General features: G+C 43.2%; 1 protein-coding gene across 5 annotated transcripts in view; it reads right to left on the bottom strand.

The window, feature by feature from the left end:
- Positions 1-21189, bottom strand: part of RUNX1T1 (RUNX1 partner transcriptional co-repressor 1) — a 117424-nt gene extending 96235 nt beyond the window's left edge. Inside the window, exons 1-2 of one of the 5 annotated variants that reach the window (XM_072852231.1) lie at positions 20341-21188; positions 282-454 (exon numbers count right to left, since the gene is read on the bottom strand). In XM_072852231.1, the coding sequence (XP_072708332.1) occupies positions 282-369 (88 nt within the window). In that variant the 5' untranslated portion in view covers positions 370-454; positions 20341-21188. Of the gene's footprint in view, positions 1-281; positions 455-18794; positions 19300-20340 lie in introns of those variants that run through there. The other 4 variants (XM_072852232.1, XM_072852235.1, XM_072852233.1 and 1 more) reach the window with 4 other exon arrangements.
- Positions 21190-21523: the final 334 nt, after the last annotated feature.

Below are 21523 nucleotides of genomic sequence, written 5' to 3'. Positions count from 1 at the left end.
CAAAAACACAAAAAGCACAGTTAAAAATGTCACATATATGTATTTTTAAGCTAAGGAAGGTTTTAGAAAAGTCACCACTGACAGATTTTATTGGCATTGCTGTACTCTTTCTCAGTGATATTAAAATGGAGACACCACCTTCATTGATTTAGGCAGACTCTTTGGAAGCTAAAGGGAAAGATTTCTTTTTTAATTACAGTTTACAAGGCAAGGTACAGTCATTAAAAATAACTTCTAAAAGGTATGCACATTACAAAAGCAAATATTTTTCTGTTCCTTACCTTGACAAAATTCAAAGTTCCCTTTTTTCCGGCAGTCACCTATCACTAAACTCAGTGCTCTCCAAGTGTTTCTTTTGACAGATATCATTCTCCACCAATCGCTCTGCTAATTTCCTCTTTCCTTTTCTGACTGGGACAGATATTATGTTCACCAGCCCAGAGATCAATCTTTTCTATTGACAACAACAAATGAAAAAAAAAAAAAAGAAAAAAAAAAAAAGCACATATCACAGCCAGTTTGAAGCACCACACCCCTTCATTTGCATGATAATAGCAGTCTTTTAAATAAAAAGGGAAGACAGAAACGCTATCATTCTAAATCAATTACCCACATTTTCTTAGTTAATATAAGGCAGTACTTTAAAACTGTATTAATTCTTCGACAAAGGCTGTTTCATAAGTTGCTCATTTAAAACAGTTGACATATAGAAGGCAACAAACTAAGGGCAGTCTGTACTCTACCATGAAAACACCTATTAGCTAATTCTGTAAAAATGCTTGGTTTTAAATACATTCATATAATACAAAATATTACATACTTTACCTGGTTCAACAGAAGCTCTAGAGAATCATTTATTAAACAAACATGGTTACTAAAAATAGAGACCTTGCAATTACACATCGCTATACTAATTTGGATTTGTAAGTCATAACAGCAAACAAATTTAAACAAAGGGAGATGAAAAAGCTATTGATATATTTACAAATCATCCTCCCACTTTTGAAAAGGCAATTTCCCTCCCACTCCAACACCTACAAAAACTGTTTATTTGGGTTACACAAATACTTTGTCATTCGTATGAGTCTGTATTACAGCGTTGTCAGTTTTTCCAAGACATTAATATGCTTTTCAGGGGTTCGTAATTATGTCAAGGCAGAAAGATTTTCCGAGCCAGGCACACACAGTTACATACATGCTTCAATCTGCATCCACTATTCAGGTATTTTGGGACGTAAAGTTAAGCATGCATAAGGATTTGGTCGCAGCTGCATGCATCTAATCGAGAACCCAGCCCCAACCCTCTCCTGGACTAGATCTTACTGAAAAAAAATGTATCGCCCAAGGGCATTTGCAAAAGATCACATTTGTGTTTGTGCTAGAAATTGCAGCCTTTCCCACAAACAAGCACCCTCCTCAAATCAAAACAAACCTTCCCAAGTTAAAGTTAAGGTTACAGAACAAAGGAGTTCACCACTCCAAGTCCTTTCTTTCCCGTGTTCGTAGTCGGACGTTTCCCTACAGCCCTGACACAAGCCAAAATTCTATTGATTTCAGTGAAAACGAGAGGCATGTAAGGACTGCAAGACTCTACCCAGGATTTGGCAACTGTGAGGCTTTCAATATCACACAACTGCCTTTGGCATTTGGAAAATAATCTCCAAAATGTGGTTAGGACTCCCCAGCCTGGGTGCAATAACTGCTTTTCTAAAATGATTTTTATTTTGTATGAAATTCTCTAGTTGTCACCATGTTCTTATATAGGCAATAAATTTACCTTTCAGTTGTGCCTTATCATGAATTATGTATTTTTCAATTGTCCAGACTTTTGCATAACACTTTACATTTCCATAAATGCATACAACATTCCCTAAATTGTTGTTATTGTTTGATCTGATTTTTGTGGCCATAAACTCATGTCCCTACCAAAACTGAAAAATCCTTCACTGACCAAGTGGCCCTATTAATTTCACTGGGATCATTTAAACATTAAGTTTTCTACTGAGTGACGATAGCACAATCTGGTTGAAATATGGACTTACAGTGGAACATTAAATTAACATCATATTTTGGATTCAGAATTACACACAGCAGCCATCTGTAAAGATGTATTCATGTTTTGCTAACCTTTACTAATTTGGCCACTAGAAATAATTATGATCAAATATGTTAAATTATGTAACATAACAATTCAATATTTATGTCTGCTGAAGAGCATACTCCTTTTTCATAGCTGGTAAAAGATTTTTAAACTTCCTACTGTTAAGAAAAAAAGTTCTTACTCAAAAAAAAAAGTACCCATCTGTCGTCCACTTTACAATGAAGACATCACTTCAACTTACTACTCTTCCTTTGGTTCAGCCCCACATTCATTTTCTCTATATGCCACATTTTCCAAAGTGATGGATGCATTCTGCTATACCCATTCTACGCTAATCTCCTTTTTTAAATTTATTTTTGCCTCCTGAATTGTAAACTGCTGCTGTTGTTCAAATGTACATGCAAAATTGTCTAAAGTCTGAACTTCACTGAAAGTAGAATGCCTCAAACAATTTGTAGTCTTACAAGAGTGTTATAAAAAAGGATCAACATGTTGTATTACCATGGAAATTCTGAAAAACATACTTTCCCAAACAAATATTACTTTTTCTCAATGGTATGAAGTAATGAAAACCACATGTGTAAATCTGCGATCCGTGCAGTAGTTCAAGCTGCAGCTAATACAAAATACAGAGAGTGAACTCTGCCATATAAAGGATTCTTGTTACAGAAATATAATGTGAAAACCAGATGCAGACAGAAAACCTTAATCACAGATGGGAATGTAATCACTGGCATACAGAATACTTTTTTGATCAATCTCAACCATATGAGAAATGTATTTATTTTCTAAGGAATGCAATAACTCGAGAGAGTCTTCTATTTGAATTCAGTTAACCTCATATTCACAGTGCTTTTATCTTATATGTGGAGAGGAGGGGGATATACCCTGAGCCAAGATCTTTAGAAGAGCCATTGGCCCTGGCAAATCATTCTTGTATCAGCTTATCTTTCAAGGAATTAATAGGATGTAAAGACTACAAATATCAGGATCAGCCTCAAAAGAAATCAAACATTATTGCACTTCTTAGTTACTGCCAGAAATCCCTTCATCACCTAAGCACTCCTCTGGTTAAATTTTTCCCTTAATATGTGGTTCTTCAGAAATACAATGCTAAGAGCACACTGTTGCACTGAAGTTCTGCAAAGGAGAACTGGAGTCCTACACCAAAGAATCTCCCTACTCCTTTATAAAAGCTGAAGAGTCATCGGTTCAACACTAAGTTTACTTTGGGCTTCCTTCTAACTGCTGGAAGTCCTAGTGAATGCCCTCCACCCACACAGCTCATGGGTGTCAGCAGGAAACAAAGGACCGCAGCACACTGCAGCTATGCGGTTACATCAAGTGTCTAAAAGGCAGATTGCCTTCTACCAACTACCCAGACCAAGGCAAGACCAAGATAACACCTTCCAGTTTTCATTGCTGGTGACGTTTCTGCTCAACTTTTAAGAGATGGAAATACTACAGTAGTAGTAAACTCCTCACATAAAATATGGAAATTGCCATTAAAAGCTGAAAATCAGGTTCAGCATTCAGGTCATCGATATGCTACCAGCAGGACCTACCTATGCTGTTACAATGCTCAGCACCTTCAAGCAACCACACTCCTACAGTTCATCAGCCAATTCATCTAAGAGTTTCATTTGCCTAGATAAATTTTACACCTGGTGACTGAACTGGACTGTTATATTAAACTGCAATATAAAAAAGCTTATGCTGGGAAATAAAGCTTAAGAAAGAAAAAGCATTCAGAGATGACAGCTCTCCAGGCTCTCGGGCACCAGCAGTGGTAGTTTACCTCCTGGCAGTCCCTGACCCCTGCTGCACCCTCCTCCTGGAGGCACCCACTCTACCCAAGGATATTGCAGCTCTTTACGCAGCACTGGCTGACTGTCACGGTTCACAACTGAGCTTTTTAAGGTAACCCAAAGTTGGTATGCTTTTACTTTAGTAGTACTAAACAACATAAACCGCAATGATTTGGTAGCTGTTACACTGGAGGGGAGAGGGAGTGACAACAGCCTTTGACGGGCACAGAGTAGGCAGATTCTCCCTCTCTCTTGGAGTCTTTAAATTCCATTACCATTGTCCCATTTTAGGTATCTGCAGTAAGAGGACACAGTCTCTTCAGTACCCTACCACAGGACTCCCAGCAATGGCTCATCACAGGTGTTCATCAGACCAGTTCTGCTAAAGTTCCCGTAAATGTGTTTCCTTAATTGAATGTCTGTATGCTAGGTGAAATTTGAAGTCAACTACTTGCTTTTTTCCTCCCGCGTTAACAACTAGCAAACCATCTGATGAAAATACTTCAATTCCTCCACTGCAACCGAAGTTTTTTTAGCTGTCTTGTCTCTTCTGCCATTTAACTTTACATTTCTGAGAGTGCAGCATCGATAGATAGTGCGGAAGTCAACACTTAATGCTAAAGTAATACAGGATGGATATGCTTGTCTTATTTCTAAACAAGCATGCCTAGATTAATAATAAACTTTGGCCAGATATATATTTTAATTTGCATGTTTTTCATATAGCATCATCATCATGTGTGTAGTGCTAAAAATGGAGTGAAATCTTCCAGCTGTAAAACAGTTCCACGTGACAAAACATAGAGAGATCCTGAAAACTCCTGCTTCGTGTCATGTGTGAGCGTGTGTGCCCGTGTCTTTTTTTTCCTCTCATCTAATTTCATCTGCGAGAGACTGTCCCTAGAGGACAAGAGAAGAGAGAACCAATTATATCCAGAGGTTAGTTTCCCCAAAATGAAGGCATCTGTTCCATGCCAACGACTTCCACATGGAAGAAAAACAGAACTTTGAAGGCATCTGCGTTCATGGTTGACAGTTGCAGATCTTAGGGTCTACTGTAATTGCCCAGCTGCAAACATGATTTGGTTGCTGCTGCTGTCAGCTGATCTCCTTGCACTGAAAAGAAGGGAGCTTAAATAGCAAATAGCTGGATAAAAATCAGGTACTGTTACAGAATACTGACACCTTTTCTCTTCTGAAGGAGGTATTTTTCCTGGTACAACAGATTTGATGGAAGTAAATTGCAAAGTGGTGCTTAAATGAACATTTTACAAAATATTCTGCTTCAAAATGCTATTCTTTAAATAACGTACAAGTCCAAGCACAATGTGCTCATTATTTGTTAGTATTTCAGGCTGATATTTTGTAAGAGTGATTCAGAAACCAGTATGAATCATAAGCCACATAATCCTGCAGCCCACCTTATTTAGGCAAGTAGTCTCAGTAAAACCAAGAGTACACCTGAGCAGAAACAGAATTTTCACCCAAAATGCATTTGGCAGATAAATAACTAGTATGATATTTATTACTCAACTCACATCACTTCCAACGTGAGTGGATACTTTCCAAAAGACACTCAAAGAAACATTACTGGTAGTTCAAAACTTGGCTTACAGCACTGGGTGCGACACTTGCAGCGAGATACTCAGCAATGCTATGCATCTTCACTGTTAAAAAATCAAGCAAAGAGCTAACAAGAAGCTCATCCGAAGTAGCAAGACCCTTACTGATTTTCCAAAGCACAGCACTGAGTGCCATTTAGGGATCCAAGACTACTGATGGTGCAGTTGCAACAAAGACAATTAAAACCCGGCTGGCCTAAGCAGAAAATGCATTTACATTCCCTATTCTCCACTCAACAGATAAAAGTGGATCATAGTTTCCAGAAATATTTCATGCACCTCGTGAGTTTTTGTAGTTTTCTTACCTAGGACTTATATTAATAGCTTGAAAGAAGGAAGATGCTGTATGTTAGGGAAATACCTTTTAATTCCCCCCCCCTCCAATAAAATTCTTTGTTATTCTGCTGGATTCCGGCTGCAATCCCAAACACACTCTGCAGCAATGGCACTCAGCCCTTCCAGCCAGGTAGCCAGACAGCTTAGGAAGGACGGTAAGGATTCCTACGCAGTTTCCCTTGCCTGGCACATACCTCAAATTATTATGAACACGTGAAGTAGTGAACCTGGGGGGACACAGTAGGCCTGACACTTCCTGACCACTTCTAAATTGCCTCCAGGAAGGACAGGAGTTGGGAGCGAGGACAATTAACACAGCCACCTGCTTCCTGTGACCTCCTGGGGAGCAGACACGGCCACCGATGACTTGCTCTGGCAGTGTCACTGAGGTCCTGCCCACCCTTCTCTTCCCAGAGAAGCTACGCAATAATAAAAACAATAGCAGCCAATAATAGCTCTGTAAGAGAAGGCAAAATTTAGGCCTGGACTTAAAAAAAAAAAAAAAAAAGGAAAGAAAATTAACATCAAAACCTCCCCATGAGAAGAGGATGGGACCAATAAATCTCAGAATGGGGAAGGGAAATTATACATTGATTCACTCTTTAAAACTACTGTAGCTGTTATTTACTGTAGCTGTACACTTCTCTGGAAAATTTTGGAGCAGGCAGCTGGCTTAAACGCAGTTTAACACAGCTCTTGAGATACAGAAGTTGAGAATCCTGGCCCCATGGACTCAACGGGAACCTCTGAGAATATTATTACAGAAGGAATAGACTTTTTCTCTCCTTTATATGGAAGTCTTGTCAGATAAGTCTATCATTTACAATTCAAAGAGAATGACTCACTTTACATTAAGACCTGAGCTAGCCCACTTAACCTTACATAAGATAATGTCATTAGGGCCATATCTGGATCTAAGTCTCAGAATCATTCCAGCAAAGTATTGTTAAGATCACAGACGTGAGATGGGAGCACAGAAAGCCTGAAGGTCCAGATCCTGGAGCTGGTGTTTAGACAAAAGAAACACCATCTTCAGTGAGAACTGGGCATGTGAATACCATGGAAGATCTGAGCGCCAGTACTTTAATTCAATGCTTACAAGTGGAGCTGCATTAATTTATCACGGTACACGTGAAATGCACGTAACGTTCAGAAACTAAGCTAGTCTATTCAGTTCAGTACAATGGTTTCCTTGCTCATCTGCAGCATGCGTTAATACAGGTTGCAGCATGCTTTTCCAGCATTAAGTGGTTTGCCAACAAGCTTTAAAAATAATAAATAGGAGGGTCATGAAACAGCTTTTGCTTAATGGTTCCTAGAACTCAGTGACTTCACTCACTAAAACCCTTTCTATAACATTACCCTTAAATACTTTTAGCAATGCCGCTATTAAAATAACATAAAAAATCATCCTGGCACTACCATCCATTGACAGCACACTCACAGGTGCCATTATCCCTAAATTTGTTGGCAGCTTTCTCTGGCACCACTACGCTTTAATGGCTTTGGCAACAAACCCCACCTGGATGCCACTGAAAGCACTCCTTTGGAGCACTCTTCCCAAATATCCTTTGCAGCAGTATCATTCCATCTCCTTTGTTGCATCCTAATCATCTCATTTTCTGGCAATAGCCTCACCCACTCTCGCTGTCAAAGCCTGAGCTGGTCTAGGGCAGTTCTCTTCTTGAACTTGTCTAACGCATCTGTGAATCAATGTTGGGATGAATTTTCCAAGAGAATCCTCAGGACAGTATCCTTGCTGCTCAGGTTGGGTGTTCACTTGCATCCCAGCTTTAAAATTCATTGTATTCTATCCTAGTAACACAACGTGACCAAACCAATGGGGAAGCAAAGCACAGGTACAAAACCCCATATAATTGATGCTTCATAACAGAGATTATTAAGCCTTGGGACTACCAGAAGGCGCACACAGATTTACTCAACGTGCCACCCAACCTGTCATGACAGCGTGGAGAACCAGCATCCTTGATACTGCTGTTAGAGAAGTAAATGAAACCAAAAACAGAAAATGTATTCTGGAAAATAAATCATAATGAAAAAAAGTGGAGAAGCTTTGGGGGTTGGATGGGGTTTTTTTGCCCAAGTGATTTAAAATGACACCTGTGCCACAAATGAAAGGCACATCTGTGTGGCCATCATCAGAAATCAAAAAATGTAGACAGTAGGTCTCCAAATAAAAGGAACCACAAAAGAAAATGTCTAGCACTAATGACTACTACTTATGCAAATTGTATATTAACATCCAACAAGGCAGACATACATAAGCCCCCTAGAGCTACAGAAGTAACTACAGTCTTGTACAATTTGTAATGGTCATGCAACCATCTCCCCAGATGCTTGTCAAAATTCCTGGTTCTTACTGACTGCATCAACCTGGCTTTTCATACATAATACCTATTTTATTATATGCCATTGCCTGCCACTGTGTGCAGATTAATTCCACTCCACTAGGTGGAGTCTTCTGTCTTCCCAGACAGCAATCTAATTTTCGAAAGAACCTATTATCCTCCATGAGCTTTGCATATTTACTTTATTATAAGCACCAGAGTCTACCTGTCTTGATGGACAGAAAAGTGGCAACGAATCACATGCCTTCTTGAAATGACTGAAGAAATCATGAATTATCCCATGAAGATCCCATGTCAGCATGTTGCAATACGGGATCATTCAGGAATACTGTTGCTGTACAGTTCTGTACGACGCAACTGTGCTTTTATAATGACTAAATTAAATAAATAACACGGAGTAAAAAAAGACGTTGCTTAAATAAGTCACCATATCATACATGCCCAAAAACTACATAGAAACAAAACCAAGTTGCTGAACTTCTTTTAAATTCTTTGTGTGTATTCAGAAATATTTTTAATATCTAGGATGCCCTTCCTTTCCAGGCATCCCAAAATGTGTTACAGAAAATGAAAGGGAGCATGAAAGGATTTCTCTCCATATTCACATTTCTATTCACAACCACTGGAGTTAAATATGGCAACTATTCAAGAGGAACAGCAAAACTGCATGCAGCATTTTCGGCAAAGAATAAGAAAAACAGAGCACTCCCATCAATGTGTTCAGAAAATTTAGATAAGAAAATCTGGATACCCTACATCCAGCTATAATCTTTCTTTTGGGGTTGGACTCTACCCCAACTCCTGTGAAAAGTACCAAAAAATCCCATGACCAAAGCAAGAAGCCCCTAGGTTTAAAAACTCTTCAGGCAGACAGCATCTCCACTAACGCTACGACAGAGCATTTGCTCGGTAATACTTGCGAGCAGAAAGCTCCATGTAGGAGCCAAGCACTAACGCGAGGCTCCTCAAGGCTCTCGCATCCCCGGGTCAGCCGAGGTAGGGCCTCCTCAGCGCAGCTTCTGCTGTTGGCAGATATCACAAGCTATTTAAGGCTACAGACATTTTGCCCCCATCGGCCGTGTTTTTTGTAATATTTACTTCTCGTACATATGTCTATAACTATGTATACGTCCCACAGAAGGTGAGGTTTAACAGGGTTAGCTTTGTTGGGGAAAAGAAGGTTTGGAGGAAAGGAAACAACTTTCATGTTTAGAAGATTTGAATCTAGTGACTGTCACGGGATGTAAACACTCTTCTGGGGAGGGAGGCTTTTTGTTATGTTTCAGGAGTGCACAGAGTTTTGGATAAAATCTGTATAAATAATCATCCCTCTGTCATTCAACATAAATTTATGCACATGTGTGCACACAGTTATGTTTGGGAATACAAACTATAAAGTAGACATGCCACAGACTTCTAGACAACCTACCACAAGCATGGATCTTGCACAAAATCCATTCTATATTTAAATTTCAGTTTATTGAATTTTAATTATTTCTGATCTGTAGATCACTTTGAGGAAAATCCCCCAAGGTCAAAAGCTTACAAATCCAATTGCAAAACCAAACAGAAGCATCAACAAGGCCCTTTCCCATGCAGACACCTGCCAAAAAAAATGAGTTCCTGACCACTAGATTAGAATCCAACTGCTAAAACCTATTCTAATATTAAAACCAGGTAATTCTCTATGTTGAAATAAAGAAGTAAAAGCTCTCATTTTATGCTGCACGTTTAACTCATGTACACAGGGTTCTATAGATGTAACAGCGAATTATCACTTCTTCATTTAGATCCTTATTTATAGAATTAACAAACACATACCCTTTTCATTAGATTTTTTTTCTTTTTAATTAAAAAGCAATAATGTTATTTTCTCTGGAGATGCCTCCGACAGAAAATTTATGCTCTACCAATGCTGTGCTTTCCAGGCTCATAAAACTCACTTGGGTTAGCAGCTCCACAGCAGCAAATATTTTCGTATATATGCATTCGAGCCTGATTTAATCATTTCATTTAACCATGGAAAAAGTTACTTCAAAAACCCCATTAACTAAAATGTCCTTGATGACCCAAACTTAAGATTTGCATGTACAGCAGGAATGAAACAAGCCCAAGAATGTTCTGTCATACCTTGAACATCCTTTACTTTGCACGAGGTCCTCAGCAGTAGGTAAAGCTGTATTGTTGCAATGGGGAAGCAGTCACTCGTAATTTTAAGATACAATCATAGTTTATTAATAAAATTATTTTAAATGTACGAGTTAAATCCTTTTACCAATAGTGACATTCAGCTACCCAATGCCATTTTTACAGTCCAAATAGATATGGTCCTAATTGCATAATGCCATTTTATCTGCTGAAGATAAAAGTGCCGATAAACAAAAATGCACATTAGGCAGGAGATTTTTCAGAATAGATTTTTTTTTTTAAATAACCCACTTGCATTAACAAAAGATTGCAATGGCTTCCAAATTATAGGGTGTTATTTTTAGTGGAAGTAGTTCAATATTCATATTGGAGCAGATGTAGCAGTTTAACAAAACAGCTCTTCAAATCCTGCACAAATTGAAAACAGGAAAACTGATTGCATTTTCTCTTATCACTTTCCTTTTCTGAATTGACACTTTTGGCCTTCTGAAAATTTACACATGGCTTTCATCTCAACAGCACCTGCTGATCAAACAGAAACCTAACATTTTCATGAAAATGGTATAAAGGACTAGTTTTCTTTTTACCATCTTAAAGGGCATCAGCAGTCCACTTGATGGCAACAATTGCTGAGTAGATGGCACACTCAGAATACATTTTATATTTTCATTACACTTACTTTTAAAAATGAGTTAAATCACTAGTTGCTCTTTCATATCAGCTCTTTGTCTGCTTTAAATTAATTTCAATCTCTGTCTCTGCCTAACCCTGATGGGTTTCCTTCTACTGTCAGCTAGACTTTAAAGAACATCTGAAAGCCTTTGAAATAGTAAGACACGTTGTATGTTCTGCAGCCACTGGGTCTTCTTTATATATGCATTTATATACAATCATATAAATTAATATATACAATTATGCATACACATGCACATATTGCACAGACATTTCTTTTTACAGTGCTTACTTATACTAAGGAAAAAATGTGTGTATATGTATCATTCAGCTATAGTCTCACTGCATTGCATTCCCTGAGCACTGGCGATAGAGCATGCTGAGGAGGGATAAAACCAATGTGCATTTATTTATTTTAAAGTTGTTCTTTGTTTCCTTTGCAATCTTCAGACTGGGATAAGGTCTAGCAGGTGCTCTGGAACTTGAGCATCAAGACCGGGCTGAGATGCTGCCACTGGCGAACATGGCGAGCATGCAAACTGCACCATCAGAAGTCCTTGGGCTCTTGTAGAAGTTTAAGGTATCAAGTCATGTATATAAAATATGAAACATAAGTACCTTGTTATCCTGTCTGCTTCTGAGCCTGTAAACTCTGAAGCACAGCAGCAGGTAACAAGGACCATCTTCCCTTGTACATAATTCTAGGTGTAATTAAAGATACTCCTGAAACCTGCTATGTGTCAGCTTCTTAACTGATAGAGCCCTAACCCCTCTGAAGTACTCTGCTGCCATCCATTACCATTCTGCTTCAGTGATAAGGTAACCTGAAGGCAGAGATGACATACAGTAATATATGTGCCACTCCAGACAGTTGGTTCGTGAATTTCAGTGTTTCATCATGCTCACTGAGGCAATCGCAAACCTGAAATGTCAATATGTTCAGTCAATGGAAGTAAAATAATGGGGCTCTATTGTCTTACCCTATCGATCCGCTGCTGTCAACAAGAATACATGCCCCCCTGGCTTTAAACAAATTTTAATTAGGCTTTTAGTTACCGGATCATATCTATATATCTATTTGTGCAAACACTTGACAAAGTGAAACAGCAATATAAATATTTTAAACTTTTAAATATATTTTAAAGGTAATTGTTTAGTGTTGCTTTAAGAAATGATCGCTGATAAAGCCGTTTGCTAAGGCAGTGTGCGTGCACGCACTTAGCGTACATGTCATCTTAATTTTGCCAGAACTGAAAAATCACCATCAAAAGTCCAAAACAACAACAACAACAAAAAAAGCCCACCAACCAAACAAACAAAAAAGGGCCACTTTTCCTAAAACCCGCGGTCATCCTCTGCGGGGACTTTGGAAGCCAGGAGCCTCCACTGAAACCACCCCGACACTGACAGGGTGGGTGCCCGCAGGCCCGGGCGTGACAGCCCGCTCCTGTCAGCACCCTCACGGGAGAGCCAGGCTTGCGGGAAGGCAAACCAACCCGCCAGCGCCGGGAGGGCGAGCCCACGCCAGAAGGACGCCGCGGTTCACCTTGGCCCCAGCCGCCACCCCGCTCCCGCCCGGGGGCTCTCCCGCCGCGCCGGCCCTTTGCCCCCCCACCCCCGTCCCGTGAAACACCAGACAAGCCGCTCTCCTCCTCCCTCGACTGTATTTGAAGTGGGGTCCCTCAGGAACCTATTGTTCTCCGGCCACCTCCTCCCTCCCCCCGGGCCGCGGCGAGCCCGCCGGGCGACCCCTCCCACCCCCCCGCCGGTCCCCTCAGCGCGGCCCGGGGGCGGGGGCAGGCAGCGCCCAGGCCGCGGCCGCCCCACGCACAACAAAAGGCAGATCCCTTCTCTCTGCCGGCTAATCTCTGCCTGTAAATCCCCCGCCCGCGACGGGGGGGAGATAAGAGGTTACATCTTCACTTCTCCCCGCTCCTATCGACTCGTGCAGCGCCGAGAGACCGGGCGGCGGGGGGCGGCGAAGGGTGTCCCCCCGCCCGCCTCTCCCCGCACCGCAGGTGGAGATTACCTTCCGGCGGAGGGAGGGGGGGGAGGCGCCGGCGCGGCCCGGGCTTTGTGCGCCTTAAACGCACCTCGCAGCTTATCTGCGGCCTCCGTGGCCCTGCCGGCGCGGGGGGAGCGGGACGGCGGCGTGCATCGGGGCGATTACGGTATCAGCGCGGCCCAGATGGAGGCCGGAGGATGCACGGTGGGTGTGAGGGACCGGGGCTGGGGCGGCACGGCGCGGCCCGGGGTCCCCGGGGAGGCCGCGCCCGGCATGAGGGGAGGCGCCACCTCCGCGCGGCCCGCCGGGTGAGAAGGCGGCGGCTGCCTGGTCTGTGCTTGTCCCTGACCTCAGGCAGGCATCCGACCCGGCTCAGCCCCTGGAAGCTGCCCGAAACCTCTCCGGGATAAGGACCCTGCCAGAGACCCAGGGGAGTGCAGCGCTGGCTCCCCAGGGCTCCCCCGCCTGAGGTCGCCTCCATTTCCACCAAGGCAGCGTCCTCATGACAGCCTTCGCCTTCAGCCCAGCTCCCGCTTCGCAGACCATACCTACGTCCTGCACAGAGCACGATGGCTCCTGGGCCAGAAATCTCCTGGCCCAGCACTGGCACAGGATGTACCCGCTCCCGGTTTGGCCAAGTACCTGACCCAAACCACTGAGCCTTGCCCATGGCAGAAGAGCCTGAACACAACGCTGCCACTATGAGCCGTGGCATCGTTCGTCACAGGATGAACAATAAGCCAGAGTAGGTCCCTACGCTTAACACTTCAGGTTTTGAGAAAACAGAGGGTCTATTTTGACGGGATTCATCAAGAGGACTGGTTATCGTGCGGTACAGGAAGGGAAGGCAGCAAAGCAGCTTGGCCTGTCTACCACAAGCGCAGCCAGCCAGCAGAACGGCTGCACCAGCACCAGATTGCCAAGCAAACTCTGCGCGCTCAGGTTTTAAAGTTTTAAAAACGTTTATCCCTAGGAATCAACACTTATTTGTTAAGGAAACGCATTTCCCTTGCACGTCTGCAGAGGAGCACCATGAAGGCTGGGATGAGGACAATGACGGCACACTGGAGTGAGACAGGCATTGTTCAGTGCAGAACTCTTTCCAAAAATCACTCGTCCAAGATAGCAGGTTTTTTCCACAAGAAAAGAAATAAAGGGAATTTGACACATAATACAAAGTGAAAACCAGAACCTAGATGGGGGAAGGGCATGTGTGTGAAAATCATGTCACCGCAATGAATGTCAGATAAAAAGGGGTCTGTCACAAATCCTCCACTAATCCAATAATGCGAAAACCTCTTGGTATCACTGAGACATAGCACAAGGTTAATTTTTTTTTTTATTTTTCATAAACCACTCTATATGTTTAGCCTTAGAAAGACAGCAATTTGGCGGATTGTCCTATCGCAAAACCAGAACTTTTGATTTTTCATTAAAGGCAAACTGATTTTCACATGTCAAATTTACTACCCATTCCTCAGCCCATATTTTTACCCTGAAGAAGGGCCACTTCTCCCTCAACTTCCTCCAGTTGTCAGTTGTGTGACAACCATATTTAGAGGTAATCAGACAGGTCATATTACAAAAGTTAGTCAACTCATTTGAAACCTTAGCCCCTAAACTTAATGGTATGTTCTATGCATTTCTAAAGAAAAGTGACTTTAATTCAACCTGCAAGGTACCAGAGAGTGTTCTCTCTGCATATGTTTTTTTCAAAATATTACGTACAAATGAGAGATTGTTCTTTTTAGAGATTTTTGTTATGGATTTTTTCCTTGAAATATATATATATCATGCCATGAACTAATTTAGGATCCATCAAATTCTCATCTTGCAGAGCCACAATGTGTGTCTTATATCTATGTTGGCCATTCCAACAGGCAGTTTTACTACTCGAATCACAATTATCTAAAGAAAAAACTAATCCAGGATCCTTTCTAATGTAAACAGTTTGCTGCAAAACCACTCACATTTAAAAATAAAGCAGTGTGTGTTAATAAAATAAATACAATCAGAGTACAAATGTGTAACAGAAGTGGCGTTCCATAAGCACAGCTGTCTCAAAGTCCAAGCTGCAGGCTAGAAATCTTAATTTCAACTGACTCTCTCTTAATAATGGGTTACCTTCCTATAAAGCGTAAAGTCCATCTGCCCCAGGCAGATAAGTTTTGAAGCATTAAAATAGATAAATATCTAACATTTTCTTTCTTGCATTGAATATGTGAATTCTAGTGTGCTATAATGTGAGAATTCCAACATATGACCATTATGGCATAATATCTCATAGCTCAGCTTGTCATTACTTCACTTGTAATTCTTATGTTAATTATGTTCATAATTACTATAAACAGATGTGGTAGAAATTCATGTGACCTTTTACTGCAGAATGCATTTCTCACTCTTTCCACTTTATTTTAGTAATATAGTGTTAAACCAGAGGGAAGTATTTCTGACACCCTCTGTATGTATGTGTGTACATATTTAACATGAAACCATTTCTACCTCATATTTCAGCCAAAGGACCACCTCTATGCCAGTACATTGACACAAAAGTGATGGTAACTGAGAAGTCTACCCTGAAACATACCCCTAGAAGCCTGTGCTTTCAGTGAACCTTTTTGACTAAACCTAGCTAAAGCCACCACTGAAGCCTAGGACTTAAATGGAGCACTGTGTTTTTATTCAGCACCTTTGTTAATGCAGCACTATCCTGCTTTACAACTACAAGTACATGACAGCCATACAGCAATTTATTTTACTCACAGCCCAACCATCACTGTCTGTACACAAAACACATTTACAATAAAATCACTATGGATTTCATTAAGAGAAAGCCTACTCGAATTTCATTTCTTTGGACCTAATCTATAATTAGTGTGGACAGACAGGTGCAAACCCTTCTCCTCTACAGATGGCTACTGGAAATGGTGCAAAATAGCTCCTTCTGTTTAAACAACACACAGATAACCTGCTCTGCTCTTATCACTTACAATTACCTCCATTATACTGAACTAATGTTTACTTTAATAAAATGTCCACTGTTCTCTAAATGTTATTTGGAAACTTTCATATCAATGGCAGAAAAAAAAATGAAGATGGAAGTCAATGTCTTTCAGACAAAAATATTTTGGGGAGAAAAAAAAGCCTTTTAAAGGGCAGGATATCTTGACTTTGATTTTACATCTGCTGATCATTTTTCTTTATCCACAAAACCACACAGTATACTACTTCCTGATGTATTTATGCTACCATATATTAAACTAATCAAGTTTATAGTAAATAAGAACAGGAGAACTGCGATTTTGAAGCAGTTCTTTAAAAAGGAACGTCTATGTGGAAAACCAAGACCCTTTACATTAAAAGTTCAGTTTTTAAACTAACTCTTTTAGATCTTTCATGTGAAGGAAGGTAAAGAAAATAAAATCTGGAAGCTGATGTTTTAAGAATTTACACTCTCACTACTTATGCTAAATTCAGTGTCAGTTTAAACTTTTATAAATATTATAGGTTGCCACTAAAGGCTGTATGAAAAAGAACAGGCTGCTACTAACTACATGGATCAAAGTTTTTTTAATGTATTCAGATTTAAAATAATTCTCTTTTTACATTTCTTTAGCCAAGCCATGAGAAATAGCCCCTGCACAACACCAAATTCACGTTTTATTTCAGCTGATAAGGCTTCTTGATCTCTGCATGACAACTTCAGTTTCTACAGAACAAAGAAGATGATCTTCTCCTCCCCCCCATCTAAAAAATCTTGAAGCTCCTGCAATAGCAACGTACTAATATCCTTCTTCAATTAGCTAAAGATTTAACAGTAATGGACTGTGGCAAGTGGATTTGAAAGATGAAAATGACAATTGCAAGCCCTTTCTCCCCTCACCCCCAATGCGAATACTGCAGATGCCTATTTCACCCCAAGTGTCTGGCAAGGAGGAGTTTGCAGTCCGCACAGTACCTCTGAACTGAGCTTCGCATTCAATGCCTGTCGTCTGAAGTTCATTTCAGAGAAGTGAGAAACAGGATTTGACAGGGGAGAATGTCCTGAACTGACTAGCCACTGACCAGCACTCCAGGTGGAGATACTTTTCTCCCCTTTATTCTATAAACAATGCTTCCAGTATAAAACTCCATGTGCGCGCAGGCACACATAGTGTTAAGCGTATACAGATGAGACACACTGTGTGATGTTTTACTGGTCCATTATTTAGGCACAAAACGAGTTAACGTTAAGGTGGTCAAAAATGGTAGAAGGCAATGTTTTACTTAAAAAGATTTTGGAAACTATTTAAAAGCTCAAAGCCTTTGAAGAAAAACAACTTGAGCAGCAGTTGCCAGGAAGCAGTGACCTAACACTGCTGTCTGCATTCCATTACAAACATAATGGTTCTTGTCTCCTACAGCATGCTCACGGCTCGGGAACCCAGCCGCTCACCCTCCTGCAAACGCAGGGCCCAAGAAGAAGTCCTGCCATCTCCTGTACGCCTGGCTTCAGCTTGCCAGAGACATCAACGGATTTAAGGGGCTGGGGTTTTGGTGGGGTTTGGGGTTTTCTTCCGCTGATGTGTGGTTGAGCTTCCCCATGACAGCAAAGCAAAATGATGCATGAATTGGAAGTAGTAGCAATTCTATTGAAGGTCCAGATATGATAAAACTGACCTTAGAAAAGTCATCAATTATCAAAGTGTAACTTCCTAATTAAAAACCTTTACAGTGAGTCTGCAGCGCGTCTCACGCCTAACAAAGCCTTTGCCAACTTCCTACTTTCATAGACTGTATGGTTATGAATAAGCCATATTCAGATCTTTTTCCTAGTAATTTTTCTATTGATGGGGAGTCACAGAAAGACCTAGTGCTAAAACCAGAACATATCAACAAGATAGACTAACTTTTTTAACATTCAGCCGAGCTGAAGGAAATTCCCTGATCACATTGGATTTCCTAAGGAAATCAGCCCAGAATAAACTGAATGAGGTTTTCAGACTTCCCATGGAAAGGTCAAGCATCAGCTTTAACAACCATTAGAAACCAGTTTCAATCCTCTCGGCTATCCAGATTCACTAAACCGTTAACAGAAAAGCAGAACAGAAAACCTGGATAATAGAATTCAAATCTAAAAATGTCTTTCACGTCTTGCTTCAAACTACAGTTAACAAAGTTGCTTATTTAAACTTTCCATTGCATCTGTCAGGATGCAGAAATGGAGAAGGAAATGTAAGGCTACACGGGTATAATTAAATAAATTATATTCACCCTTAGCCCTAACATACTGTGTTTACAAATACAATAATTATGCTTCTAGCTACATGTCAAAAGAAAATATTTTCTAAGTCCTTCAAAAAGCATGCAAGCATTACTGTAAGTAGGAAATAAGTCAAAACAGATTAGTACACCAAAAATGGGGGGGGGGCGGGGGGGGAGGCGGAATCCTGCTTTGGTCAGCAACTCGGACCACCATCAGGGGATAAATCAATTTGCAGCAGCTGTGGACAGCCATTTAAGTCTGGGGCCTGAACAGATTAATTAGGAAAAGCGATGTTAAAAGTTAAAGGGGTCAGCGTTACATTAAGCACACGAACATTTGCTGGAGCAAACGCTTGGCTGTACACACCACGACTCGGAAGACATCCTTTTGGTTAGCCAGGGCTATGCCTACAGCCAAACGCTTGGCACTTGCTGTGCTCCCACGGACAGCACGGCAGCTCCCGCAGACTGCTCCTGAGAGGTACATACCTATCTTTGCCCAGCCCCTGCTATGCCATGCCTGTCACCGGCGTCCTGCTTTGCCTGCGAAGACAAGCGCGCAGCTGTGCAGAGCGCAGCATGCAAGCGCACCGCGGGGACGCGCCGGCAGAGCAAAGGCAGGCGCTTGCAGCCCTGCTGCGGCTGGCACTGCGAAACTTGAGCAGCTCTTCGGGGAAGATTTGCTACCGCGGGCTCGGCGGATCGCAGTCCGCATCCGAGCCATCTGCGGGCGGGAGCTGCCGGCTGCAGGGCGGCACTACCAGGAGGCTGCCAGAGGCAGGTCTGGCACTTCCCGTGCCGTGATTCAGGGCAAGGCAGAGGCAGGAGGGGGTGGCTGGCAGAGCCTGCCGCGGATCTGGGGATCGAGGCTGCTCCACCAGAGAAACCCGAGCGGCTTCGAGGCGGCTGTTCCCCACGGCGGCGGTGGCGGGGAGCCCCCGGCTGCGGCCGGGCAGGGCGGTCCCGCCGCGGCGGGCTCCGGTGCTCCGGGCTGCAACTTGCGGGGCAGGCGGGGGCGGCTGCCTCGGCGCCTCTTGCCTTCGCCCTCCCTCCTTTCAGCTTCTCAATGAACTGAAGGAAGTCACATTTTAGCTCCCGCTTGGAGCAAGAGCGATTTGAGAGCTGCGTCCGATTAGTTACTTTCAGTTTCTCTGTAACATTCAGGAGAGCAGAGTACAGTAACGACACAGATATTTCCCCATAAATTGACGTGTAATGGAGTCGCGGGTGCCCCTGCTAGGGTGGCAAGTCCTTCCCTACCCTAAACCCAATTTTAGCCCAATCTCGCAACTTTGGCACTAACAAAAGGACTCGAACTCGCCAAAAGTCAAAGGCTCGTCTAAATGGCCGGGAGCGTGGGTTTTGTCCTTCCAATCTCTCTTACCGATGGCGTGTTACGAATTTATGGAATCAAACCACGCAGCTCAGCTGGACGAGATGACACAATTACATTGTACTGCAGTTTTGGAAATGCAATCCCTAACGTCGCCCTATCGTTTTAGGAAACGAGATACTTGCAAGATCGCGGTGCGGCAGCTAAAGACGATGTGCACCGCCTGAAACATTTCTTACAAAATAGGCTGAAGTGCCAGTGCTACCTAATCCCGTGACTGTAATGAAACAAACAAAATCCCACCAGAACTATTTCAGACACTCCGACTCACACTGGCTAGCTGTGCCCTGGAGAGAGGGGAGGCAGGGGGGAAAAAAGGCGAGTCCTAAATCGAGACAGAAACCCTACGCTATGGAAGAATATCTGCTTGGAGGGTTATTTTCTAAAAAACTGGGTGGTTTGGTTTCTGGGCTCTTGAGAAACATTGAGGGTGCGGGCTTGTGAGCCGGGGACAGCGGGTGTAAGAGCGGCATGCAGTGCTGACCTTGCCCGGGGCGGCGGCAGCCGGCCCGCCTGGGTTAGTTACAGCCACGGAGCCTCCCGAGCCGGCAGAGCCCTGCGGGAACGGAGAACGCGAAGGAAAAAAGGGGCTCGGGCTCCCCCGCCCCAGCGCGCCCTGCCCTGCCCGCGCCCCGTACTCACACTGCAAAGGACCGGAGATTCCCACCATTCGCCACGGGCTGCGAGCTGCAAATAAAAGTTCCCGTCCTGCTCGGGGGAGAGCCGGCAGCCCAGGCTGCTGGAGGGGCGAGGGGGTGGGAAAGGGGAGAGCAGCGCAGCGCGGCTTCCCTTCCCAGTCCAGATGATCCACGTCCACAAAAGTCAAAACGAGCTGAGGAGAAACTCCAGCTGCTCTTCCCCCCCCTCTCTCTCGCTCTTTTTTTTTTTTAAAGGAGGATCAGCTCGAGAGAGACGACTGGTTCCACGGGAAAGGACAAGAACCAAAAATAAAGCAAAGTCTCCAAGTCGAGATAGTTAATGCCCAGGTCCTTCTCCTCGCTGCTGCCGCCGCAGACAAACGTGATGTGGAGCGCAGGGAGCGGCCGCTGTCAGTGGCGGGGTCTCTGCGTGTCCGCGGGCAGCCGGCGCATAGCTCTGCCCGCGGCGAAGCCGAGCCGCGCCGGTGCGGTGCCGAGCCGAGCCGAGCCGAGCCGAGCCGAGCCGAGCCGAGCCGCCCGCCCGAGGCTGCGCCGCGCTCCGCTCCGCGCCGCTCCGCCCGGCTCCCCCGCTAGCAGGCACGGCGCGAGGCAGGCAGCGTACTGCCGGCAGCCGGCCCGGCCCCGCTACCCAGGTGCAGGGGGGGAGGGCTTAAAGCAGTGGGAGGTGATAGAGGTAGGAGACATCTGTGTCGTGAGGAGGTTAGTGGGGGTCAAGTATATGTTAACAATAGGCGAGCGCGGTCCCTCTCGGGCAGCCTGCCTACTCTTTCTTTCTTTCGCTCTCTTTTACTGGGTGGACATCTAACTTGCTCCCTAATGATGCCTCCCCGGCTTTAAGAGTCCAGACTGCCCTGCAGTAACCCAAGACAAACACTTTCTCTAGCCATCTGGAGAGCTCCTGGCTGCTCTGCCTGTGTCTCATCACTGTGTGAAGAGACAGCAGTGCTAGAAATCAAGCCACTCTCAGATCTACTCTCTAATCCCCTTCTGTTAGCTGATTTCCAGTCAGACTGTTTGCTTTTGCATTAGATAATAGCCTTAGAGAAAACAATTATCATTTTCTTTTTCCCTTTGTTTTTCCCTCTTTCTAAAGTACAGTATCGAGGAAGGCCTCCCTCTCTCTTTTTTTTTTTTAAGAAATTTATAGCCTTTCATGGCTTGCAGAA

Source organism: Ciconia boyciana, chromosome 2, assembly GCF_034638445.1.
Source record: "Ciconia boyciana chromosome 2, ASM3463844v1, whole genome shotgun sequence".
Taxonomy (NCBI): domain Eukaryota; kingdom Metazoa; phylum Chordata; class Aves; order Ciconiiformes; family Ciconiidae; genus Ciconia; species Ciconia boyciana.
The sequence above is the reverse complement of the archived record's forward strand: the minus strand, read 5'-3'. Positions and strand labels throughout refer to the sequence as shown.